The 24,371-nt window shown below is 39.9% G+C and overlaps 3 protein-coding genes across 7 annotated transcripts in view; 1 reads left to right on the plus strand and 2 right to left on the minus strand.

Moving 5' to 3' along the window:
- wdfy3 (WD repeat and FYVE domain containing 3) overlaps positions 1-2,874 on the minus strand; it is an 82,646-nt gene extending 79,772 nt beyond the window's left edge. Inside the window, exon 1 of the mRNA XM_029124586.2 lies at positions 2,665-2,874. The gene's annotated coding sequence lies outside the window, so the exon portion shown is untranslated. The remainder of the gene's footprint in view (positions 1-2,664) is intronic.
- Positions 2,875-5,947: 3,073 nt separating this feature from the next.
- si:dkey-193c22.1 (uncharacterized protein LOC567837 homolog) lies at positions 5,948-14,652 on the minus strand. Of its 5 annotated transcripts, XM_020052267.2 has the most exons (11): positions 14,312-14,652; positions 12,904-13,011; positions 12,222-12,267; positions 11,738-11,887; positions 9,586-9,706; positions 8,947-9,186; positions 8,706-8,789; positions 8,250-8,391; positions 7,585-7,747; positions 6,898-7,126; positions 5,948-6,274 (listed from the first exon to the last, which is right to left on the minus strand). In XM_020052267.2, coding segments are annotated over exons 3-11 (1,140 nt in total). In that variant the 5' UTR covers positions 12,224-12,267; positions 12,904-13,011; positions 14,312-14,652; the 3' UTR covers positions 5,948-6,265. The 5 variants fall into 5 exon arrangements, with proteins under 5 accessions (XP_019907826.1, XP_019907822.1, XP_019907823.1 ...); XM_020052263.2 differs by having other exon boundaries at positions 5,948-7,126; XM_020052264.2 differs by having other exon boundaries at positions 5,948-7,126; positions 12,904-13,028.
- Positions 14,653-16,227: 1,575 nt separating this feature from the next.
- Positions 16,228-24,371, plus strand: part of cspg4b (chondroitin sulfate proteoglycan 4b) — a 31,331-nt gene continuing 23,187 nt past the window's right edge. Inside the window, exons 1-2 of the mRNA XM_010876975.3 lie at positions 16,228-16,416; positions 21,193-21,356. Of these exons, the coding sequence (XP_010875277.2) occupies positions 16,338-16,416; positions 21,193-21,356 (243 nt within the window). The 5' untranslated portion in view covers positions 16,228-16,337. The remainder of the gene's footprint in view (positions 16,417-21,192; positions 21,357-24,371) is intronic.

Genomic DNA, 24,371 nt, shown 5'->3' on the forward strand with positions numbered 1-24,371 from the left:
ATGTTCAAATGGTGCATTTCCGGGATAGTTTATTTCAGTTCATGGGACCAACACTTCACATGTTGTCTTCTTTGTTGTTTATTTCCCGGTGTTGTTTGCAACTGACAAGGAAGGCAAATGATCAAACTGAAAGAAATCTCTCCATCTCACTCTCTCGCTCTCATTAGACATTAAGCCCAGAGTTCAAGTATACACGTCATGTGAAAACTCGCTCCACGGATGACAGCAAGAACAGTGGCATCATCCACAGAGAGACCTGTTGTATTGTGACCTGGGGGCTTTGTCAGACTCTCCTCCTCTCACTTCAACTCAAATCACTCCTTCTCCAGAGACACACACAGAGTCAAAATAACCCAGCCAAGTTTCAATGACAATAACACTACAAAGCTTTGGCCTTGTTGCTGTTCTCAATTTCAACCGAATAAGAACAGATTGGCAGCAAACACATGAAAACAAGTGTGTGGTGTTTTCCCTGTTCAAAGACATACTGATCTGAAAGAATCCTAAATCAAAACGGTAGCGCTGCTTGGAGCCTAACGCAGTTTTGCATAGCTTCAGAAATCCTGTTGGGTAGGGGAAAACAGAAACGAGCATAGCCCTAGACCTAGACCGCATAGCCCTAGACTAGGCATCCACAAGATGTTGATCCAAGCACTACAAATCAATGACAGAACAGGATGCATGATGGGAAATCCGGCATTACAACCTGCTCACCTTAATCTCAGTCAACCCCAAACTAAAGACATGACATAATTGGTTGGACGGTCGATTACATGTGTGTAAGAGCTGCAGTATGCCAAACGCACACTCCTGAAATTTGAAAGACACTAACACCTAGAAAGCTGTGATCCGACCAAAGCACTAAGACAAATATTGCTTGTTCCCTCACATTGTTACTTCATGACGAATCTAAACGTATCCCACCATTCATGTTGCCATCATCAGTCCATGGGGCATCATATCAGCCTATCTTTCCTCCTGATTCAGCATGGCTAGCAGCAACAATCTAATAAACAATCTGATGTGTATTAGGACTGTTGAAAACATGGGAGAAAACATCAAACTGATGATAGTAGTAGACATAGGTCCTATCCTATTCCTATAGCAGTCTAAGCCTTGGGTGAAGTTGATGACGTTACTATCAGTTCTGTTGAATATCAGACAATCAGCGGTTGCGATGCCCGCTGTTCAATGTCCTCCACCTGAACTGTTGAAAACGTGAAGTTGGGCAAAGTTCACACAGACACACAAGCCAGACAGACACGTACAGACGCAGACACACACAGAGGTCTAAATGACACACAAAAAAGTATGGAAATATATGAACTCACTAGTTGCTATGGATGACATGATCTGCCAAAAGACTAAAATGTATTATATAAACGTATCTACTTTGCATTGATTGGCTGCTGTGGAAGTCCGTCAAGGCTGGGCCTAAACAACATGTTAATCAATGCAGACCCAGTGCATTACTAGGGACAATCGGTGTGAACGTGGGGGACAATGGTTAAGGAAGATTAGTATAGCAGGACAGCAACATACATTAGGCCTAGATGATTATTTAGCTATGACTCAATGGAGTTTTGATCAGATCACCAAAGCATTAGTCTTGAGAAAACCTGGGAAATACAGCTGTACATTGGTGCATAGTTAGTTAAATTCCAACGATAGACGGTGATGTCTGAAAAGCAATCTGATTATGACCGTAAAACATCGGCTTACACCAATGTTTGTTTACCTTTGGTATAGACTTAGGGGGAAAACACAATCAGTTTACAAATGTGATCTCTGAACGGGTGAATTGATTCAGACGGAAATGGTGGATTGAACGATAGAGGACTGCAGAACCTTGCCAGGTGTGTCGACACGAACAATGGCATGCATGTCCACCTTCGCCAAACCCGGATTAACGTCTAGGGTACTGGCAGTTCAGGGAACAGAACATTTGTGGAAATAACATTGCAAATCAGTTTGCGGCAAAATCATTTAAATCGCTGACGAAAATGGTCCGGCACCACTGTTTTATTAAAACACTTATCTATACAAGCTAGCTCCCCGTGGCCAAACTAGCTGACTGTCGCCATACACACAACCATTCCATTTCATGTCAGGGTAAATATAACTAGTCTAGTATTAAGGTTGCAGATGTCATTCTAAATTAAAGAACGGGTTGCTCATTACTGTGATCGTCATATCTAACGTAAAATAGCTGTGCAAGGCCAGAAGAGGCTTTAGCTAACAACACACACTAACATTAGCTAACTTAGCTTGCTAAAACCCCTCGCTAACTAGCTAACTTGTTTATTAATGAACTTAGGTAGCTAATATTTGTTTACACCAAAAACAGTCATTGGCACGAATGAGGTTGTAATAAAGAAGCAAGTAGGCTCGTCTAAATCTTGACCAAAGGCAAAGCAATTATGAAGAAATGTAGGGTTGTCTATCACCCCATCTTTTCATGGACAAAATAATTTGGTATGGATAGATACAAGATGATGTGTCCAGTTCGTCGGTACAATTGGACAGATATCGAGCTAGCTTGAATCCATAAAATTGCATTTTATTAAATAATTCGAGCTACCACTCAAGTGCTAGAGCTTGGATTTTCATGGAATAGCTAGCATGCTAACGTATTAATCTATTTTGAATCAGTCGTCAACTCACCAGTAAGAGTGCGTTTATATGAATATTCCAGGCAAAAAAATGAAGGATAAATCTGTATAACCTCAATGTAACTCTGTCCTGTCCTTCTTCTCATCCATATAAAACAAATGATGCCATAATCCCAAAGAGGCTACAAATCCTGCTTCTTCTGCTGGTAGCCATCTTTAATCCTCCTCAACATCCAAACAACACAACCTCCTCTTCTCGTCCCAGCCAGGTCCCAGCATTACTCATTCCTCCTCGCTCCTGCTGCTATCGTGGCAAAATCCAAGGGAGATACTGCCCCCTGCTGGTTAATGTGTGAGAAGCCATGAAAACTGAGTCATCATCCGTAGAAATTATAGAATAGATGGTGAACTGTATAACAGCGTGAAACACAATGGAATAGAATAGTCCATTTTGTTCAACATTGTAATGTGTTAACAAAAGCATCTATTGGTGAATGAGCAGAATGGATTGAGAAGAAGTAGTGGCCTGTGCATAATTAACTTCCATTGGGTCTAGCTACTGAAAGCTACTGAATACACAGGAACAAACAGGATTAAAGTGTTTTCCTTTCAGCTGCGTCATCAGCTGAATAAATCGAAAATAGACTGAAATCAAATAAACGAAATCGCTAACATCTGTTGTGTAACATCAAGATGAGAGCACAGAAATTGTCAGCGGCATTATTAAGTTTTTACAACTGAAGTGGTTGAGCATACATTGTCAGCAACAACCTGGGGAGCAGTTGGGGTTATAACTGCCTTGCTCGGTGTAAAGAATTGACCTTTTCAAGGATTCGATCCACAAACCATCCGTTAATGGTCAAACGCACTAAATGCAAGCTACTACAGCTCCACTTCGACTGTCTTCAGCAATGTCACTGGTTGACGTGAAGGCTCTTGTTACAAGCATTTTGATCAAGCCTGGTCAACTAACGCCCAAAACCTGTCAAATCATATTCATTTGTGTATGCATTGATCTTTTAATTATCGTAGTAATATGGATTTTTACGTCTCCATAATGTTCTGTGTGGATCGTCAGTGGGCAAAAAAGAGCCCAGTTCTGAAACTGCATTAATTGCGCAGTATCTGGAGAAAACTGCAGTCATATTTAAATAAAGGGCTGTGGTAAGTGCAGAGCTGACTCGACCGGAGTGTTGCTAGTTAGAGGCAATTATGCACGTGTGTGACCCTTCTTGGCTAACTGTAAGCAAATGTTTCATTATTTTTAATGATCAAGAAGTAAGCCGAATGCTTAACGTTTTTCAACTGCCCCTCGTGCACAGTACTGCTGTGCTATTATTTTTGTATTTTGGGCTGAGGCCGACATAGTTTCAAATAAAGATGTCACACCGAGGTCGGATATAGCAACATAGGCTACTGACCTAGAACTGAGTATTTAGATGACTGAAACAGCAACTAGTGTAAACTATATGAAAACAGGGTAAAAGTTCATATTAGTGTTGGCATGTAATGTGGAATGGGACCTTTAGAATGTACCTTTAGAAGAGGTACCAATAAGCATAGGCAATGTATCCTACTATAATCCATAAGGTCCTATAGATACAAATTATAGTTAATACTCATTACAGATGAGAACTATAGACATTATCTATAGATGAGAAGTGTAGACTGTACCTATAGATGAGAACTATAGACATTACCTATAGTTGAGAACCATAGACATTACCTATATATGAGAAGTGTGGAGAGTACCTAGATGAGAACTATAGACATTACCTATAGATGAGAACTATAGACATTATCTGTAGATGAGAAGTGTAGACTGTACCTATAGATGAGAACTATAGACATTACCTACAGATGAGAACTATAGACATTACTTATAGATGAGAACTATAGACATTACCTATAGATGAGAATTATAGACTTTACATGTAGATGAGAACTATAGATATTACCTTTAGATGAGAACTGTAGACAGTACCTATTCATAAGAAATATAGACAGTTTGGCACACAAAAAAAAACACAGGTCTCAATTCCTTCCATGTATTTAACATTTAAAAATGTTTAATTCTAATCAATTTGTAACTATTAGAAACAGATATTCAAAATGCTAAATATATGAATGTAGTTAACACATCTCGTTTAATAAAGCAGTTGACCAAACATTGTATGAACTGATATTGTAATGTGCCCTTGACTGACTGTTTATGTATGTAACTGGTTATTAGATGGAAGAATACAGTAAATATTTCACCAGTGCCTCTGTGTGTCCCAAATAGCACTCTACTGTTTGATAGTGCGCTTTGTAGGGAATAGGGTCCCATTTGGATTACTAGCCTTGTTTCACATACACTAATTTGTTTCTATAATTGTGTGTTGGAGTGTGTCATAGTGGATATAAAAAGTCTACACACTCATAATGTGAACAATTCAATTGAAAAACAAACTGAAATCTTCGAGGGGAAAAATGAAAAATAAAAACCTTACAATAACCTGGTTGCATAAGTGTGCACACCCTCTTATAACTGGAGATGTGGCTGTGTTCAGAATGAACCAATCACATTCAAACTCATGTTAAATTTTACTCATTATACACTTGCCATCACTTATGCAACCAGGTTATTGTGAGTTTTTTAATTTTTTCCCCCTCAAAGATTTCAATTTGCTTTTCAATTGAATTTTTCACGTTATAGGTCACACTATAGGTGGAAAAAGTTCTGATTTTACATTACAAGAACCTGCCATTTTAACAGGGGTGTGTAGACTTTTTATATCCACTGTATACGTACATGAACAGTATTTAAATAAAGGCTGTCGCTGTATCAATCATTCAGATGCATTCTATAAAGCCCATTTGACATCAGAAGTTGCTTCATGATTAGCCAGCCTAATGCCCCAAAGGACAATTAATGCCTGGCAGAAGCAAAGTGAATATATGTTACCATTGGGATAGCTCAAAGACAGTTACAGTAAGAGGACAATGTTCTCATAGGGTGAGTGGCACCGGATTCGCATCAGATACTTGTTAAAACACCTTCAAATAAAACACCATGTTTAGTTTGCCCGGTAAAATGGGACCAATACAATAGTCCCAACGTTGCCAAAACGCTGAGAAAGATCGGGCTCAAGTATTTAGCATCTGATCCACATGGTCTTTAAATTCTATCAAATCCAGCAGCTTTATATGGAAATATAAATTATGGTCATGTGAAAAAGTACAACCCCTGAAAAGCAGTATTTTATTTCTATATGTTTGGACATATGGACGCTATCTGTGCTTCAACGTTATTGATTGACTAAGGTAACAGAATTAAACAAATGACACTGGAAGATTATTCATTGCAATGATTTATTCATTAAAAAATCATCAGAAATGCAATTACATAGTGCTGGTTTTGTGCCCCTTTAGCTGAAATAACTTAATGTAGCCGTGTCTTTTAACTGTCTATCAGTCTCTTACATCAACAGTGCTGTTTCAACTGTGTTTCAACATGTTCGAGAGCTCTCCTGCATTCCCGGCCCGCTTCAAGATCCCCGGTCCGCTTCAAGACCCTCCTATGAGGGCATCTTTCAGTCACCTGTTGGCCTTAGTTTGGTGAGAATACCTGTCCAATGTAGATTCCCACTGGTTTGGAATTCTCTCAATTTTTAGATGATCTGTCGGACAGTGGAATGATGAACATCGAATTGCTTGGACTTGGCTTTGTAACCCCTCCCAGACTCATGGGCATTAACAATCTAACAATCTAATCTAATAGATATTTTGGTCTTGGCATGATGTGTTACCACACACACATGGTTAAGACCAAAACACACCAAGTTTCTATCAAAAGCTAAACCCTCCCAAAAATTATTTTGTGTGGTGGTAAATATAGGGGTGTACTAATTTTCTTTATAAATCGCATTGCTGTTTATTTTCATTTCATTAATTGGTTTTAAAGGTTGTTTTTTTTTAGCTCAAATATCCATGTGTCCAAATATATCCAGGGGGGGTACTTTCACATAACTGTAGTCTGTTTACAACCCCATCATCAGACACCACACGCTATCAGTGGAAGCAGAGGAATCATGATGGAAATGAAAACAGAAATGTAAACCTATTGTAATCAAAAAGGCTAAATCCTCCAAGTCTGTGTTACAATAATAATATTAATAAACAATGGTAATTGTATGGAAAATATGTAAACAAGAACTGCATATGCAACATGTCACAAGTTAATTAATCAAGTATGGCGTTAATTGTTTTCTTGCTGTTTACACAATGTTCAGCTGTCACAGACCTGGCCTATGTACTTGCTGTAGTCCTGTTTGATGCAGCTGAACACGGTGTTGTAGAAGTGCCTGTTTGTCGCCATTAGGTCGGTGACTATCTCGGTGTGGTCCATTTTTGGCATTAGGTACAGTGACACTTTGATAGACAGGGAGTTGAGCAGCTCTGAGAACCTCTGGGAAGACGAAACCGGAACTATGATATCGTTGGTTCCGTGGATCAAGGAGAAAGGTGGCACTCTGTAAAATTTGAAAATGGAATTAGTTAACGCTCATCAGAAATGGTACAGGTGCACTGTACCTTAATTTGTAGCCAGTTTCAAGCAGTGGGAATGTAATCACACTGATAACAATAAATGTATTTTGTGATTTGGATTATAATTAATGATATTTCTTAAATGTTAAAGTGGAAATGCCTAATTTAGGAAGACTTTTTTAAAACCTTAATTTCACAATAAGTTTGCTTGTCATGACGGATATTTCTTGCAAAAATAGGATGATCAAATTAAGACACAATATCTAAAGTGCTGGCTAACAGACTGAACAAGAAGGCGAGATCTCTGTTATTTCTCCAAAATCAATCAATACATTAAAATACTTAAAATACTTGCTAAATTGTATTGGTAAAAAGTAAAAAAGTATTGGTTAAACAAAAGATCTGTGACCTTCATCGGAACAGCACTGCAGCATCCTCATACCGTTTCAGTTGCTCCTCGCTGAATTTCTTCAGCAGGTGTGTGGGCGAATAATACGGGAAGTTCTCCACTCCGTTCATGGCTTTGTGCATCGTAGACACGTACTCAACACCTCTCATCTGTTCATGCTCGTAATGGTCAATTATATTGTATACGCCACTTAAACCTGGAGAGAACCGATGAAGAAAAGAATAAGAAAGCTTCAACATTCAGCTATGATGAGGCGGTTGGTTTTCTCAGAGAAACAAGTTGTGTTCCATGAAGATATTTCTTTAAATCAAACTTAATATAATACCACTTTAAACCTCTTTAAGCCATGTTAATATTGACAGGTAATTCTATAACCTATGTCATTGTTAGTGCTTGGAGGATCAGAGTGGAGACATCTGAGAAAACATTTAAAAGTTCTGTCACTGGAAACATTTTGAAAAATGGCAATGGGAGACAACCCACGCACCAGAAAATGTTCTCAAAGAAATGTTTGTATTTTTATGTATTTTTATTTTATTTTATATTTAGGTACCTTATAATGACAATTTTTGTCTGTTAAGCCATGTTACGCATTTATCTATGCGTACCGGACAATTTCACTGCATATTAATGCCAAATTCCTAAATTAAGGGTAAAGACAAAGACTTGAGTGACATTATCAATATGGCTTATTTTACCTGTAACTCCTTTGATCGCCGCGGCGATCTCTGTCTGCTTGTTGGCTTCTATAAACAGCTCGTCTCGTCCCTCGACCATGAAAAGCACAGTAAGAGCAGCCAGATGGGCGCCAGCTGAGTGGCCAACTAACACAATGTTGTCCTGAACAAACATCACACAATGAATCAGTATCATCAATATAAAACATGCCTCATCAAAAATTTTGAGTTAATGAATTTTCTATCCAACAATTATCCTCAAAACCAATGCAAACTTATTTTCTAGCAAAGCATAGTGGATATTTTTAGCATTGCACTAGTGATAAGCCTTCAGTAATGGGCTGAGACCAACTTTAACTAAAGTCCAATTATCACATCAACGTATGAACTGTGGTGTAAATGTTGAATCAAGACAAAGTTTGAGTTTGACTCAGCTATCCTAATGCTTTATAACTGCAACTCCTCTACAACACTCACTTTGTCCAAGTTGAACTTCTGGCTGCTCTCCCGCGCCCAAACGAGACAGTCTGCGATATCTTGGACCATACACAAAACGTTACCCTGGAAAGAACACCTTTCAGGTCACTGAGAAAAGCATTGGAAAATGCATGGAATCATTCTTCTTTTGTATGAATTGGGATATCAGTTTATCACATCTTCCATTGAATATTGGTGCGCTTAACTCAGCTGTCTGTCCACCACCGCGGAGGAGTCTCACCTTGGGATATGTGCAGTAGTCAGGGCAGATGACGGTTGCGTTGAGCTCCTTGGCCATCTGCATGGCCAGTAGGCAGTAAATAGACCTCTCCCCGGACCCCCACGCCCCGCCGTATATAAACACCACGACGGGTATCGGGCCGCTGCCGGACTGGCTCGCTGTAGCCAACCTGGCGGACTGGCTCACCATAGGAGAATAGTACAAATCCAGCTTGTTGCTACGACGACCAAACGTGATGCCCTTCAGAAGGGCAAAAGGGAGAGTAGGGGAGAGGGAGAGCAGGGGGGAGGGAAAGTTAGGGAGAGGAGTGGGAGAGTAGGGGGGAGGGAGAGTGGTGGAGAGGGAGAGTTGGGGAGAGGAGAGGGAGAGTTGGGGGGAGGAGAGGGAGAGTTGGGAAGAGGAGAGGGGGAGTTGGGGGGAGGAGAGGGAGAGTTGGGGGAGAGGAGAGGGAGAGTTGGGGGAGAGGAGAGGGAGAGTTGGGGGAGGGAGAGGGGGTCAAAAAAATAAGAAAATATGTAAAAATCTGCATATAGGAATAAGAAGCCACTATCACTAGGCCCCTTCCTTTTTCCCAGAGAAGAAATCAGATCAAAGAATTCCACCTGTCAAACCAAACGCACATTGGTCCAGTGAACCTACCTTTTCATAATGCTTGTGGTTTTCTGCATTCTTGTACCAGGACTTCCACTGGAAGTACAGTTTCCCGTACTGGAAGTACTTCAGCATCTCCAGCACAGCTCTAGTTAGGCAGTATATCCGCCTTTGGAAAAGGACATACAAACACACATAAAGACACACATATACAATGTTGTGAGACAAGATCCTATAAATAGCTAGTAGCCCCACTTGCCAGTCTGTCATGGGAAGACACTATAAATAACAGATAAATAACAGCACTTCATTACAGATGGATACTATTCCTTATATACTGGGTGTCATGTAGCAGACGGTCTCATCCAGAGTTTTCGTCATGTGCCCTTCAGTCAACTCAAAAATTATTGGCACCCTTCATCAAACTGAATGCAAAAAAGAAACAAACAATATTTTGTCATATTTTAGACTCAAAGGGAGCTGTATAAAAAATATACTTTTTTTCTGCGAAACATAGGTTTAACAAATATTGGACCCCCTAAACAATATTTAAAATACAACACTGTTTCCAAAAATTCTATGGGTGACAGGTCTGGACTGCAGGCAAGCCAGCTTAGCACCCAGAATCTTTTACTACAGAGCCATGCTGTTGTAATATGTGCAGAATGTGGTTTGGCACTGTCTTCCTGAAATAAACAAGGCCTTCCCTGAAAAAGACGTTGCCTGGATGGCAGCATATGATGCTCCAAAATCTGTATATATTGTTTAGCTTTAATGGTGCCTTCACAGATGTGCAAGTCACCCATGCCATGTGTGCTAATGCACCCCCATACCATCACAGATGCTGGCTTTTGAACTGTGTGCTGATAAGAAACCAGATGGTCTCTCTCCTCCTTAGTCTGGAGGACGCTGTGTTCATGATTCTCAATTTTTTTTTCAGATTTTGATTTGTCAGAACACAGGACAGTTTTCCACTTCGCCACAGTCCATCTTAAAAGAGCTTGGGCCCAGAGAAGAAGGCATCGGTTTTGGATCTTGTTTATATATGGTTTCTTCTTTGCATGGTATAGTTTTAACTTGTGTTTGTGGATGCAGAAACGTACTGTGTTCACAGACAATGGTTTCACAGACAAAATGTTCCTGAGCTCATGCAGTGATTTTCATTAAAGAATTGTATCTGTTTTTAATGCAGTGCTGCCTGAGGGCCCGAAGATAATGGCCATCCAATATTGGTTTTTGGCCTCGTCCCTTGCATACAGAGATTTCTCTGGATTCTCCTAATTTTTAAATGATATTATGTACCGTAGATGATATCCCCAAACTCTTTGCAATTTTACACTGAAAAACATTATTCTTAAATTGTTGCACTATTTGCCAGCGTAGTCTTTCACAGAGGTGAATCCCTCCCCATCCTCACCTCTGACAGACCCATCCTCTCTGGAATGATCTTTTAATACCTGTTTCATGTTACTGATCAGTTACCAGCTGACCTAATTAGGCATGTGATATTCCACCAGGTTTAGTTTTTTAGCATTACACAACTTTTCCAGTCTTTTGTTGCCCCTGTCCCAACCTTTTTGAATCATGTTGCTGGCAATGTCAACATTTGATATGTTGTCTTTTTACAATTTTCTATTGAATATAGGGATTAAATGATTTGCACATCATTGCATTATGTTTTTATTTACGTTTCATGCAGCATTCCAACTTTTCTGGAAATGAAGTGGCATCTGTCATGAAATGCTTTTTGATTGGTCTGGCTCTCTATGAAGTGTATTGATGCCCTTCACCAGTTTGTGTTTCCCTAGGGTTTAAATATGTGGTCATCCATACAATTGGATAAAACCAAAGTAACAATCAAGAGGTTTTAAATGCTAGGATCTATTGCACATTTCCCAAGAAGAGGACACAAATGCATTTTGCTCCCACACATGGTGAGAAAGCTAGAAAAGAAGACAAAGTTTCAGGGCAGTACAGTCTAGTGCAATTTTGAGGTTACCAAGTTTTAAAATCAACTATTAATCAACTATTGTTCAATTTCATGAAGGGTCCCAATGCTTCTGAGTTGATAGCATATAGAACACTACTTCTGACAAAGGCTTCTAGTAAATTGGGGGAACTTTCACAAGATTAATGCATCCCAAATACAGATTACTGCATTTGGGATGCACACAATATATAAGTATAGATAAGATGGTACCTTGGCTTCAGCGCCTCAATGTACTTTTTGTAGCCCGGCTTGTTCGGCCAGCCATACATCCACTGGGCCACCAGCGAGACGGAGTAGGGGAGGACCACTAACAAAGCCCCTGCTGCCATCGGCAGAGACATGTTGTACTTGAGGCCAATCCTACAGGGACACAGCAAGAGAAGACAGACAGAGGCAGAGTGACAGCAGGAGAGACATGGAGGGAAAGACATAGGAACAGTGAGAGATAGAGAGAGTGGAAGAGAGACAGAAAGAGAGAGAGAGTGAGAGACAAAGAGTGTCAGAGAGTGACAGGAAGAGGCAGATCAAAAAAGAGAGACTGTTGTAAGCAGTTGTGTTATTAAATTGCACTGGTATTGTAAATACGCAAGTAAAATGTCATTCAGGAAGTAGCAAAACATTCAGGAACTGTATTTAACATCGCACTGGTGTTTATGTATCCAAATGCAAATGTTATTTTGTGTATGCTACTCACATATTCACTTATCCAGGTGGAAAAGCTTTATCTTTGGAATGTGTTCCTGTATATGTGGAAAGGGACAATCAATGGTATATCATGTCACTTCCATAGCTGACCAGCCCTGACATCCTAAACACTGGCTTGGAGGTACCCTACATGGTTGCTTGTGGCTGACAAAACTTACTTTCACAGAGTGGGTAGGGATTTTATAAATGCATCAACTTCAGGAAACCCTCGTAATTTAAATGATGTCATTCATGGTCCATCAATGCCAGCACAGTGCCCTCCATTACTATTGGCACACTTAGTAAACATGAACTAAACGGGCTGTGAATTTTTTTATTTGGTCTTTCATTCAAAAATAATAAATACAAAAAATTAATTCAAAAAATTATCCAAAACATGAGTGCCAATTCATATTTACAGATTTAAGTTTGCCTGAGTGATTAGGAACACTTAAGTGGTAAGCCATGACTGCCTGTTTCACGGGCGTGTAAATATGAGGTGACACACAGGCCAAATTCCCATCATTCATCACTATGAGAAAGACCAGTGAATACAGTAATGTTGTGCGACATCAGGAAATTACTATAAGAAAATAGCTCAGCAGTTGAAAATGCCCATTTCCACTATTGGGCAATTCTTAAGAAGTATAAAGAAACAATCGGCCTGGAAGAGGATGTGTGTCTATACTGACCCCATGCACATTGAGCAGGATGATTCGAGTGGCCAAAGAATCTCCAAGGATCACAGCTGAAGAATTGCAGACGTTAGTTGGGTCTTCGTTTTCAGAAAGTCTCCAAAACTATAATCAGAAAGCACCTACATAACGACAAGTTGTTTGGGAGGGTTTCCATAAAAAAGCCTTTGCTGTCATCAAACAACAAACTCAAGCGCCTACCTTACATTTTAACAAACATGACTGGAACTTTCAATGGGGCCCGGTTCGATAGTCATTGCACACCAAAACAGATTTTTGGAATCAAACACCAAAGGTGGGATTGGCATGGACAGAAAGATAGCCATCCAGAAAATTACCCTACCCCCTCTGTGAATAATGGTGCTGAATATTTAATTTGTCAGGCTGTTTCTCTTCCATTTGTTGCATTTTATCTTTGTTAATATTTTTAATGAAAGATCAAGAAGATAAACAATAAAGAATTTGTAATCACAGTCTGTTTGTCTTATATTTCCCAAGGGCGCCAAAATGTGTGGAGCACTGTATGTACGCCTATCCATTGGTGTACTCCATGGAGGAAGAAAGGGTTAATCTCTGATTTATCACATTGTTGACTTTGTTACATTGCGTGTCATGTAATTCATGACAATGAAGACCATCTAGAATTACAAACAACCTTGGATCAAGACTCTGTTGCAAATGGACGATGCATACAGTTTTTCAAACTCTGCATCATGGAAGAGAAACTGGCTCTCTTTAATGCGCTACAGACTGTCCAACCAGTAGGTATATTGAATAATAATATATTGAATAATTAGCAGATGATTAGGATGTAGTGGTGAGTATCAAAACCTGTCTTTGTTACTAATTCTTATTACAGTTCTAGATATCTAGAAATGTAAACAATTGGAATAGTTAAGGAGTAACTAAAGAGTAAGTACTAGTATCTAATCAACTTTTACCAGTAAAACTGAAAAAAAGTTACTAGTACGGAAAAAGTATGTTACTAGTATGAAAAAATAAGCAGGCCTACTAGTTGCTTTTAAATTATGGTAAGTAAGTTCCAGGGATAAAACAGCGCTGCCCGTCAATTTTATTCAGGGTTTAAATGCCCCACTTGCTTCGCAGCTGCTATTGCTGCGACATCTACTGGAGAATAGGCGAAACTGAATTTGCCTCATCTGCGATAGCTAGCTACATAACAAACAAAAAATACATCAACAGGGTAGTATAGGACCAAGTATCTCTCTTATGTTGCGACAAACGGAACTGACTGAATATGCTGACATTATGATTATTTCAGCCTAACGGACTCAAAATGTCTGGCTAGGCCAGCGTAAAAAAAAAATTGCCTGGTATGTTATGCACCTGTTATATCAGAATGTATTTTTTAATCCACCATTCTTTAGCTCTAGAACTTACTTACTGTAGACCTGGTATTGAAGGCTACAATGTCTTCGTGAGTCTATTCCTTAAGAAATAAAGATATGACGATAGTAGAATCACAAAAACAAGAAATATATTGTAGTTCTGAATCCCAAATGACCAACTGATTGATCATGTCATGGTTTGAAGCATCCAGGCTCCGACTTGGAAACAAATGAGAAATTACGTCCGAATTAAACTCGTATTCCTATTCGCTATTTCTCGATTTTCAGTATTTGCTTGTAATTCCAGGTTTTGGAAAGGTAGCTACATCATATTGCAGATCTCAGAACCACAGAATGCCGGTGTTGGGATATCATAGGCTGTCCCACACTAGAAACATCCAACCTTGTCTACTGTGTGCCACATTCTTCTTTGCCATTGGTTTATATAGAAGGCGGGACTAACTGTTGTACTTTGAGGTTTGATTTGCTACGTGAGTGCACTCAATTCTGCACATTGTTTTATAAACGTGTACGGGTCAATATTTAGGTCTGTACTGAACCTTGAATTACTAGAACAGAAAAAAAAAATACATTAGCTTTAGAGGACAGCTGATGAGCCAATGAAAACAAGTATATGCGGGTTCTGGGACGGATTTGGGACTAGACAATGGACAATCAACCTATTGTGAGGCTTTGCTTCTGGCCTTTATCAGTTACCCAGTAATACAATTCTCGTGAAGATGTCCAACTTCACGATTCTCGTTATGATGTAATATACCACACCCTAAACTCCCCCAAATAACGAGCTCCGTGGCAATGAGGAGGGGTAGTCTCTGCCTCCTAGTTTAAAAATACTATTGTAATTCTGAGTTTTTTTGTTGTTGACACATTGAGTTTAAAATACGATACAATACAGTTGCATAACTGCTACTAAAAGAATCTGTCATTCTGTAAATTCTCTTTAATGTTGCAGAATAGACAATACTTTTGTGCTGAAAAATATGTATGTGGAACTTAAGCTGTGATATTACAACATAAGCCAATTCGGTTATGATTGGAAATGAATCCCAGACGGTCAGCCATAGGAATGTATGTTCATAGCAAGTGAAGTGTTTAAAGGAAAGGCTGTGACAGCTGGTGAAAGGGCTCAGTCTGAGGGTCTGTTAGGGGAAATCTTCCCAAGCCATCAAAATCAAGAGTTAGGCCTAATCTCTAGTAGTTTGACCCAATACTTGGGTTTATTTTCAAAGTAGCAAAAGACATCTTGGGTGGTTAAAAAGCGGGCGCACAACACGTCTTTCTATCCTTGGGGGACCATAAAACCAGGAATATATTACTTTTCTAAACCTAAACCTAGCATTAACATAACTTTAACCCAACCCTAATCATTCATGCCTAAATGCACTAAGGTCTAAAACCAAACCTAACCCTGGCCACTAATTCTTGTGGGGACTGATCGGTCTGGTTTTACTTTCTATGCTCACTTCTGGTCCTCAAATATATTATTAGACCTAGCTCATAAACACACATGTTTGTTGTTCTATCCTTGTTGGGACCTGAGACTTGACCCAGATATGCATGTTTTCTATTACCTACTCCTAAACCTAACTGCATCCCTACTCTGACCTCTAAAACCTAACTCGTATGCCTAAACCTAACCTAGCCGTTACTCCTAAACCTAATCAGTAATGCCTAAACCTGAAAGCAACCACATTTCTAACATTATGCCCAATTTAAGGTATTTTCTTAAACTTAACCCCTGAGTCCGTAATAAAATGTTCCCTAGTGGGGACTGGCCAAAAACCTGGTGGGGACTGTTTTTCAGGGGATCTTTTTAAATCGTTGTGGGGACTTCTGGTCCCGACAAGTACATATAACGAGGTTTACACACAAGGCGGAGTTACAGAATACACTGACTGTGCTGGCTCTCTCTCTCTCCGCATAGCTGGGCACAAGTGGAGGGAGTGGGACATTAACTTGCTGAAGGGGTCGGAAGCGTTACCGAAATTTTAACATGTCCACTCAGTCGTCAAATATATAACGGCTGGACTATACTTTTAAGGATATTTATGTTAGGAAAACATGGAATACCCGATAAGAATCACAAAGCTGTGTTTTTACGCGGCGCTATTGTGTTTCGTGAGTGAACTGGTGCTAGGAGGTAAGCTCTCTCAAAGTTGAGTCTTCTCGCGTGGGAGCCGTGATTGATAGCAATCAGTGTGCGTTGTTGATCTAAGCTTTGTATTTTGTTGTTAATTAAGGTTTTACGTATTGACGTTTTAAGTTCTAGGCCTGTTATGACGCACAACTTTCACCAGTTTTTGCTGTGTGTCGTGAAAATTAACACAACGGTCATTCATTTCTGAGCTTTCCATGGTCCTTCAGAAGTCTTTATTGTTTTCCACTTTACCTTTTAATCGACAAACAACTCCGGATTTCAGTTTTCAGCAATCCAAAGAAAACTCAATATTGAGTTATGAAGCTATATATTTATTGTAGGTTAATAGTAATTGGTATAGTGATGATGACCAGAATTTCAAGTTAATAATTCAGTTTCTAACTGAAAGACATTTTGAGAATATCACATCCCATGGGTTTGCCCATGGCTAAACAAAATAATCAACATTATCAACATAAAACAATGTCCACAAAATTACAGTAGGCTTAACTACGGAGTGGAAAAATATTGTATTGTCCATCATAATCCTGATTTTCAATAGCAGCAAACGTTATTTTAATAATTCCATGTACTGGAATAAATGTCTTGTCAATACACTGCAGACTACATCAGAACTCCTTAGGATACCTTTATTCAGTCTTGCTTCAAAAAATGTTTACCACCAGATTACTAGAAATTAAATGAACCAATGAAAACAGACTGTAGTTATGTGTCTCTAATCCCGTTTCCCACAGATTGTCAGTCATTTTGATTAGATTGATTGTTCACTTCACTACACTGGGAAAATTGTGCCATTTGGGATGCACTCCCAGTGTAATTGGAATAAATGGCCCAAACATTTATTTATAGCATTATTAAAGTACTTTCTTTGATTATGCATATCCTCGATACAGTAAATTCAAACATTCATTAGTCTGCCTGCTGTGTAATTGATTTAGTACATTAAATGAGAAGAATCTATATATAGATGTCTTTGTTTACATTTCAGCATTATTTAGGGGTGTAATAGTCATTTATAAAAAGAAAAAAGGTAAGAAAAGGAAAAAAACTGAATTTATTTAGTGCTTGTTGCTCTGCCTGGTCAAATGCTGATGCAGATGAAGCATAAATGCTGTTATAACCTGTCCATCGACTGCTAAGAAATAGGAAATAAAAATCAAATGTCCAATCTCTCTAATCAACTGTACTAAATAGCTCGTCAATCTATTTTGATATAGACTGGGTCAGCCAAGGCACACTGAACAGAAATGTGAAGAAAAACACCAGATTTTTGTGCCCTCAAATTACTCCTGAACCTATTTGTATTAGAGGGGACTGGCCTGCAAATGAGATGCTCTGTGACATTCCTGAGATAATGTCCTCACATCTCTTAGCTAAAACATGGTTTTCGGGTTCAAGGATCAATGTGAGATGAGGAAATTACTAGTACTGTAACCTCAGGCTATTGAAATATCCCTAACCACTGTCAACAATTAAGTTACATGTATTCCTGGGAAAAATTATTTCAGGTCAAATCAATAATTTAAGAAAATTAATTAACTTTTATCTATCTCTTAGTGTATATTAAAGTAGACTGGGTAGATTAGTGTAGACTGGGTAGATTAGTGTAGGCTGGGTAGATTAGAGTAGGCTGGGTATATTAGTGTAGACTGGGTAGATTAGTGTAGACTGGGTAGATTAGAGTAGGCTGGGTAGATTAGTGTAGACTGGGTAGATTAGTGTAGACTGGGTAGATTAGTGTAGACTGGGTAGATTAGAGTAGACTGGGTAGATTAGAGTAGGCTGGGTAGATTAGTGTAGACTGGGTAGATTAGAGTAGGCTGGGTAGATTAGTGTAGACTGGGTAGATTAGTGTAGACTGGGTAGATTAGAGTAGACTGGGTAGATTAGTGTAGACTGGGTAGATTAGTGTAGACTGGGTAGATTAGTGTAGACTGGGTAGATTAGTGTAGATTAGGCTACAGAAAAATATATTTCAGTTGTCACAATTTTGAACCAGCAATATTCTCAAATAAAAAATATGCTTTCAGAAATGTTGAGAGATTAAAAAACAAATTTGATAACTGGTGTAAAGTCTGTCTCCCCCAGATGTGTTGAACGCAGTGTCTGGCCCATGGGACAATATCAGGATGCATTCAGGCTACATACATGCATTTCTGTTCCTCAGAACCAGCTTCGGACCTTGTTGTTGAAATGGTTGTCATTCTCTTCTCTCAGTACAGAAACAGCTTGAATGGCTCACCATACAATTAGGGTTAGTCCTGATTAGAAAGGCTTCTAGATATCTAGGATCCATAATGATGGAAGGTTTCTGTCCCACCTAAGTTGAAGAGTATACCAGCAAAACCATACATACACAAAATATATGGGAATGAAAATATATTGGCCAAACACTAAATATATAGCATTTCAAATATAGGGCTGTGGGGTTAACATCTCTTGGCATGTGTGTCTTTTTGGGTGGCCAGATCCCTTTTATGTAACACCAAAACAAATATGATTTCAAGTGGTTTTGAGATCATTTTCTTTTTATAAGTCGCACCGGTCCCTGATTACTTACGTGATTCAAGCAAAACGCTGCACTAATTGGGTGGATGAATTATCAAATGGTTGTGAATAACCATAACCATGATAATGTGTTCCTTGAGGCAGAATAAGACTTGGTGGTGGGTTGAGGGAAGAATGTTGTCGTAGACCAGACTAGGCTGTAGAAATCCATGTGAAGGTTTTTTTATTATTACTTTTAATATTCATCTGCCTGCTGATTGCCCCTTTTGACAGCTCCAGGAACATTGTGAACGCTCTATTACTTGGCCGACTGCTTGCCAATAATTCTCTATGACTGACACTCCATGCGTCATATGATGAGGAGTAGAGGAGGACAGGAAGGATCCAGGGTTTATTAGCTGCGACCCACCCCACCCTCTGGGAAACGACCTAGAGATAATTGACCGGTTTCATAAATCTTTGAATGATTGAACTGCTGATCAACACTCCTGTATAGCGGCTGTTCAGTTCCAGGCCACGGCCTCGATTTAACATGGCCGATTGCTCTACTAGGCTAATTGCTGTGTCTGATATAACTCTGCGCTACAGTGAAGCGCTTTAATAAATTAACCAATCAATTCCTTGGACCGTAGGTTGTTTCACCAAGTATGTGTGTTTTGAGTGGACACGTTTGGGAGAACAACCAACGTGCCTAACAGTGACCATTAGAATAACATTCAACGTTAGTTTCACTTAGGTGTCTTAACTTCCAACACACATGGTTAAGCTTGACGGGACGCAATACATATTTATTTGGGTGAAAACGTCTTAAGCATCTTTGGTTCATTGAAAAGTGCTGTGTAAAACCTACATGTTATCATGTTAATTAAAGGCAACCGGCCTTTTGTTGAACCGTTCAAGCATTATTTAGGCATGTTGCGGTGGGCGCTTGTTATATATTGAAGGGACATCTAAATGTGACTGTGGATTGAACCCAGTGAGTGTGGGATCTTGGTAAGAGCCTGGTTGTTGGTAGTAGAGACACAGGCTGGAGGAGAAAGCAGGGCACATTAGGATGGCTTAAAGGGGATTTAATGTGGCAGGGGTAGAATAGACAGGACGGCATTCTTTGCTTTTTCTATCTCTAACCTTTTCTGTCTTTCTCCTCTCTCTTTTTCATTCTGTTTCTCTCACCATCTCTAACCTCTCTCTTTCTCCTTTTTCTCTTTTTCTGAAGCTCTAACCTTGTTTCTCTCTTCTCTCTCACTTCTCTCTTTCTCTGGGGACCACTGAGTTGGAGACAATGAACAGACGTCAGGGTCTTTCATGTTCCAGGTGAAGTGCTTGTGAGGACAGGGCAGGCTTCTGCCTGCACACCTCACACACACACACACACACACACACACACACACACACTCATGTGGACAGACAGATATTCAAGCTTGTTGCCACTCCAGTGAGAAGACACAGAAGGGGTATGGTTATTTGAGACAACGAGGGGTGAAGAGAGGCTTTATCATGAGAGTCGGAGACCGTGAGAAAAGACGTGTCGAGACGTGTCGTCTTTGACATGTTGCTTGGTGTGAAGTGCGCCCACGGACTTTAGCCCTCTAATGTGCTCTTGAGGAATATCCGCTGCTGCAGAACCTGGTGCCAAACTACCAGACACACATGTTCAGTTTATATATTTATATAGAATTTTTACTATTATTATGGGTGATAGTATGTCTAGCTGCTATTATTAAAGTTGTTATTGTTACGTTATTATTTGTATATTTAACTTTTTGTGGCATTGTCAAATAGGAATTTCTATATTTTTTTCAGTATGGGATTTCAGTTTCAATCTCATTTCCTTGTGTCAGACAATTACAGTAATTGTCCCAACTTCAGTCATTATGAAGTCATTATGATCATGACCATTATAATCATTGTCCCAACTTCTTTACGATCACTGTCTTAACTTCATTACGACCACTGTCTTAACTTCATTATGATCATTGTCCCAACTTCAGACTCAGCCTGTATTATTACCACACTGATGATGACTATATCCTGAGGCATACTGAGAAGGATCCAACGTTTTTCAAATGTCAAATATCTCCAACTGTATCTGAAGAATGGAATGTGTCCTGCTTCCTATCTAATGTTCTCCTTTCCCGTTCCGACTCTCCGTCAGAAATAGTGTACTGTAGTCCAGTCTAGTCAGAGAATGATAGCGTAATCGCAGCTGTTCGCTCAGTCATATATGTCATATTTCTGTGCCCCCTCCAGCCTCGTTCTATGGGGATGGCTACGTGCACCTGAAGGCCGTGGAGTCATCCAGCCGTAACTCTCTACGCGTTCGCTTCCGTACCTCCAGCCCCCACGGCCTGCTTTTCCTCGCCGCTGGACACACAGACTACCTCCTGGTGGAGCTGACCGCAGGGCGCCTGCAGGTGGGCACGTGTGAAGCCTGGACACACACACACAGTCTCACACACACGTACACACACTCACTCTCACACACATACTCTCTCACACACACACACACACACACACACAGTCTCACACACACATACTCTCACAAACACACTCACACACACACACTGTTTGGAAGGGGAAACTCACACATTTTACATTGAAGTCATCATAGTCCAGAGCAATTTATTGTGGATGCCTAGAGCAGCCAAGCACTGCTGTCAATGCAAGTAAGCATTACGCTCACCTTGTATTTGTATACTATATAAAGAAGAAGCAGTTTCTGAATCATCCCAATGATAAAAGTCAAATACGGCGTCTTTGGCTTTGGAACGTTTCACTAAGACAGGAACACCAGGCTTGTGTATATTGCTGCCTGCCGTGGCTTTTATGTTTTCAAATAGAGACAACTGTGAAAGTCTTGTGTGGTAGGTTTGGTTTATGTTCCAATCATGGTGGTCTGATTCTGCTGCTTTGGGGCCTGGAGAGAGCTGAACGATGGAAATGCCTTTGTCGCTTGAAGAATTCAGTCAGACTTAGCTGTTGTCAGTTAAAATCAGCATAACAAGCAGGGACAGCTTTCCCTAACACAGACAGACATGTTCAAAGGAAGAACCGTCTGTTTTGGAAATCCTTCAGGTGTGTTTTTGCCTGCACTCTGTGGTACGCAGTGACGAGAAGTAATGGTGACGGAAAATAGCTTTTCCCAAACTATAATTTCCATTTCTCGTCTGGAAGGGAATAAAAATGCGCTGATGATTGTGCTGCCAGTGTTTCTGTCAAGCACTAGGAGCAGGAAACTGCTTTTTAAATCTACTTAAGTCACTAAATTCACCAAAGTTTAATTTCCTCCACCAACTCATCCTGAGGCTTGAGATCTCTATCTGAATAAATCCGTCTACAGATGAGCTGTGATGTTCTCTCAAAACTCCTGCTTATATAGCTGGGACTGAGCGTCAAGCCTTGACAAGCCATGTCTATTCAATGCAGCGCGCTACAGAGATGTGTACAACGTTCCAAATGGGATCCTTTTCCCTGTATATTGGAGGGCTCTGGGCAATAGTAGTGAACTAACAAGTGAATAGTGTGCTGTTTGAGATGTAGACAGCATAGCGTTAGAGGGTGCGCAGCTGAGGGCAGAGTGATAATAGGACTCTTCCTGTCTGAGTCAGAAACAAAGCTGTCTATTTAATCTACACATGACTACATGGCTAGTAAAGGTATTTATATACCAGGGATCAACGTGAAGCTTTTTTTGCAAATGGCCCCAGAAACTTTCTGGCGTCAATTTTTTTTTTTACTGTCCCTCATTCCGAAGGTTTTAATTTATCAGTGTTACGACATATAACCAAATACTTTTGTTACTTAACATGTTTGATCCTTTATGAAATGCATTGAGACTGGTCTCAAGACCACTTTTGAAGGTCTCGGGATCGACCGCATTTCTTACTCGGTCTTGTCTCGGTCAAAGAGGATTCAGGATTTCATTTCAAGACCGCTCAAGACCACAACTGCAGGAATATCACTAAATTGCCTGTTCATTGTTTAATTTATTTGTTCATATCTTTACTGTGATTGGATGTAAAACGTCTCGCTTCAAATGTAACCAATAACTTCACTCATTTCTAATTTGAAATTACCCGTCACCCCTCCCCGCACCCCAAAAGTGAATGAGGGAGATAGGGGAAGCAGTGGCTGTCTGGTATATGTTGGCCAAATCAGCTATAATTAGGTTTGGTAACCTGAACCACAAAGTGTTTACAATAGCGTCCAAAAGAAAACACACAGTAGTGTGTAAATTCTGCGAAGAGACGCTCACTGAGACGGCTGGGACTACATCCAACTTTTACCGGCATAACAAGAAAAAGAACCAGGCAAGCCTAGTGGTGTTGCCCTCACTGGATTCAACCTATGTGACAGGCTGTGTCTTTAACCTCTACGAATCACTTTAGATTATAAAGTTTCTTTAGAAAATAATTACAGTTCAATAGCCAAACACCAGAGGCGTCGCTAGGATCACAATACATTTGTACAGGGTTTTGAATGGACATGCGGAACATTTCAATGTACATGCTATGGCCTACACGTCTACATTGTCATAATGTGCGACTGGAATTATAGATTAATAGATCAGGGGCTATTTACTTATTTTTTGGTCAATTTGAGATCCGGGGCTATTAATAAAAGATCCGAGACTGTAGCCCTGGACGCCCAGGCCTAACGACGCCACTGCCAACCACTACAGAACTACTATGTAAATCGAAAGCAATGGCTGAATCTCAAATCACATACTATGTAATACAAGTATGTACTTTGCGGATGATGGTGAAGTACTTTTTTGTATATAGTACGCTAATATGCCAGTATTCGGACCAATTGCGACATACTACCTCATTGGAAAATTGCGTCTCGACATTAGATCATTTTGTCACGCATGTTTTCTTTTCATATGTGAATGACATTGATACATTAACTATCAATATAGGTGAGGATAACTTTTTCGTTAAGTGAAAAGACAAGAGCATCTTGGAAGCCCCCTTTTACTGCGCAAGGGGTTGTGATCTATATTATACCAAAAGCATGCACGGATGCGTACTTAGAAAATCCACCAGAGATAGTCGCAATATTACCATAAACAGTTTTATTTTAGGCTCACTGTAACGCAGCTACTGAAGCTTGCAGCCAGCGAAAGCGTTTGTCTATCCTGAACATGTCCTAATGCATAGTTTGTTTGATTAGTGGTGGAGGATCGGACACCGGTCACCTGCATGTCAGTCCACGTGTCTAACCACTACGGTATTTTACCAGGGGTAGTCAGTCCGTCAGTCACTCACTCACTCAGTAAGAGACATTTGCTATTCTTGGCCGGCTCTGCTTACGCGGTCTGGCAAAAAAAGATAAATGATGCTAGCAAAGCTAGCTACCTAACATTTGCAAACCTTTGTACCATAACCCTTCAAATAGCTCTTCCCCCTTTACCCAAAGAGATTTAG

The sequence above is a fragment of the Esox lucius genome, chromosome 13 (assembly GCF_011004845.1).
Source record: "Esox lucius isolate fEsoLuc1 chromosome 13, fEsoLuc1.pri, whole genome shotgun sequence".
Classification (NCBI taxonomy): domain Eukaryota; kingdom Metazoa; phylum Chordata; class Actinopteri; order Esociformes; family Esocidae; genus Esox; species Esox lucius.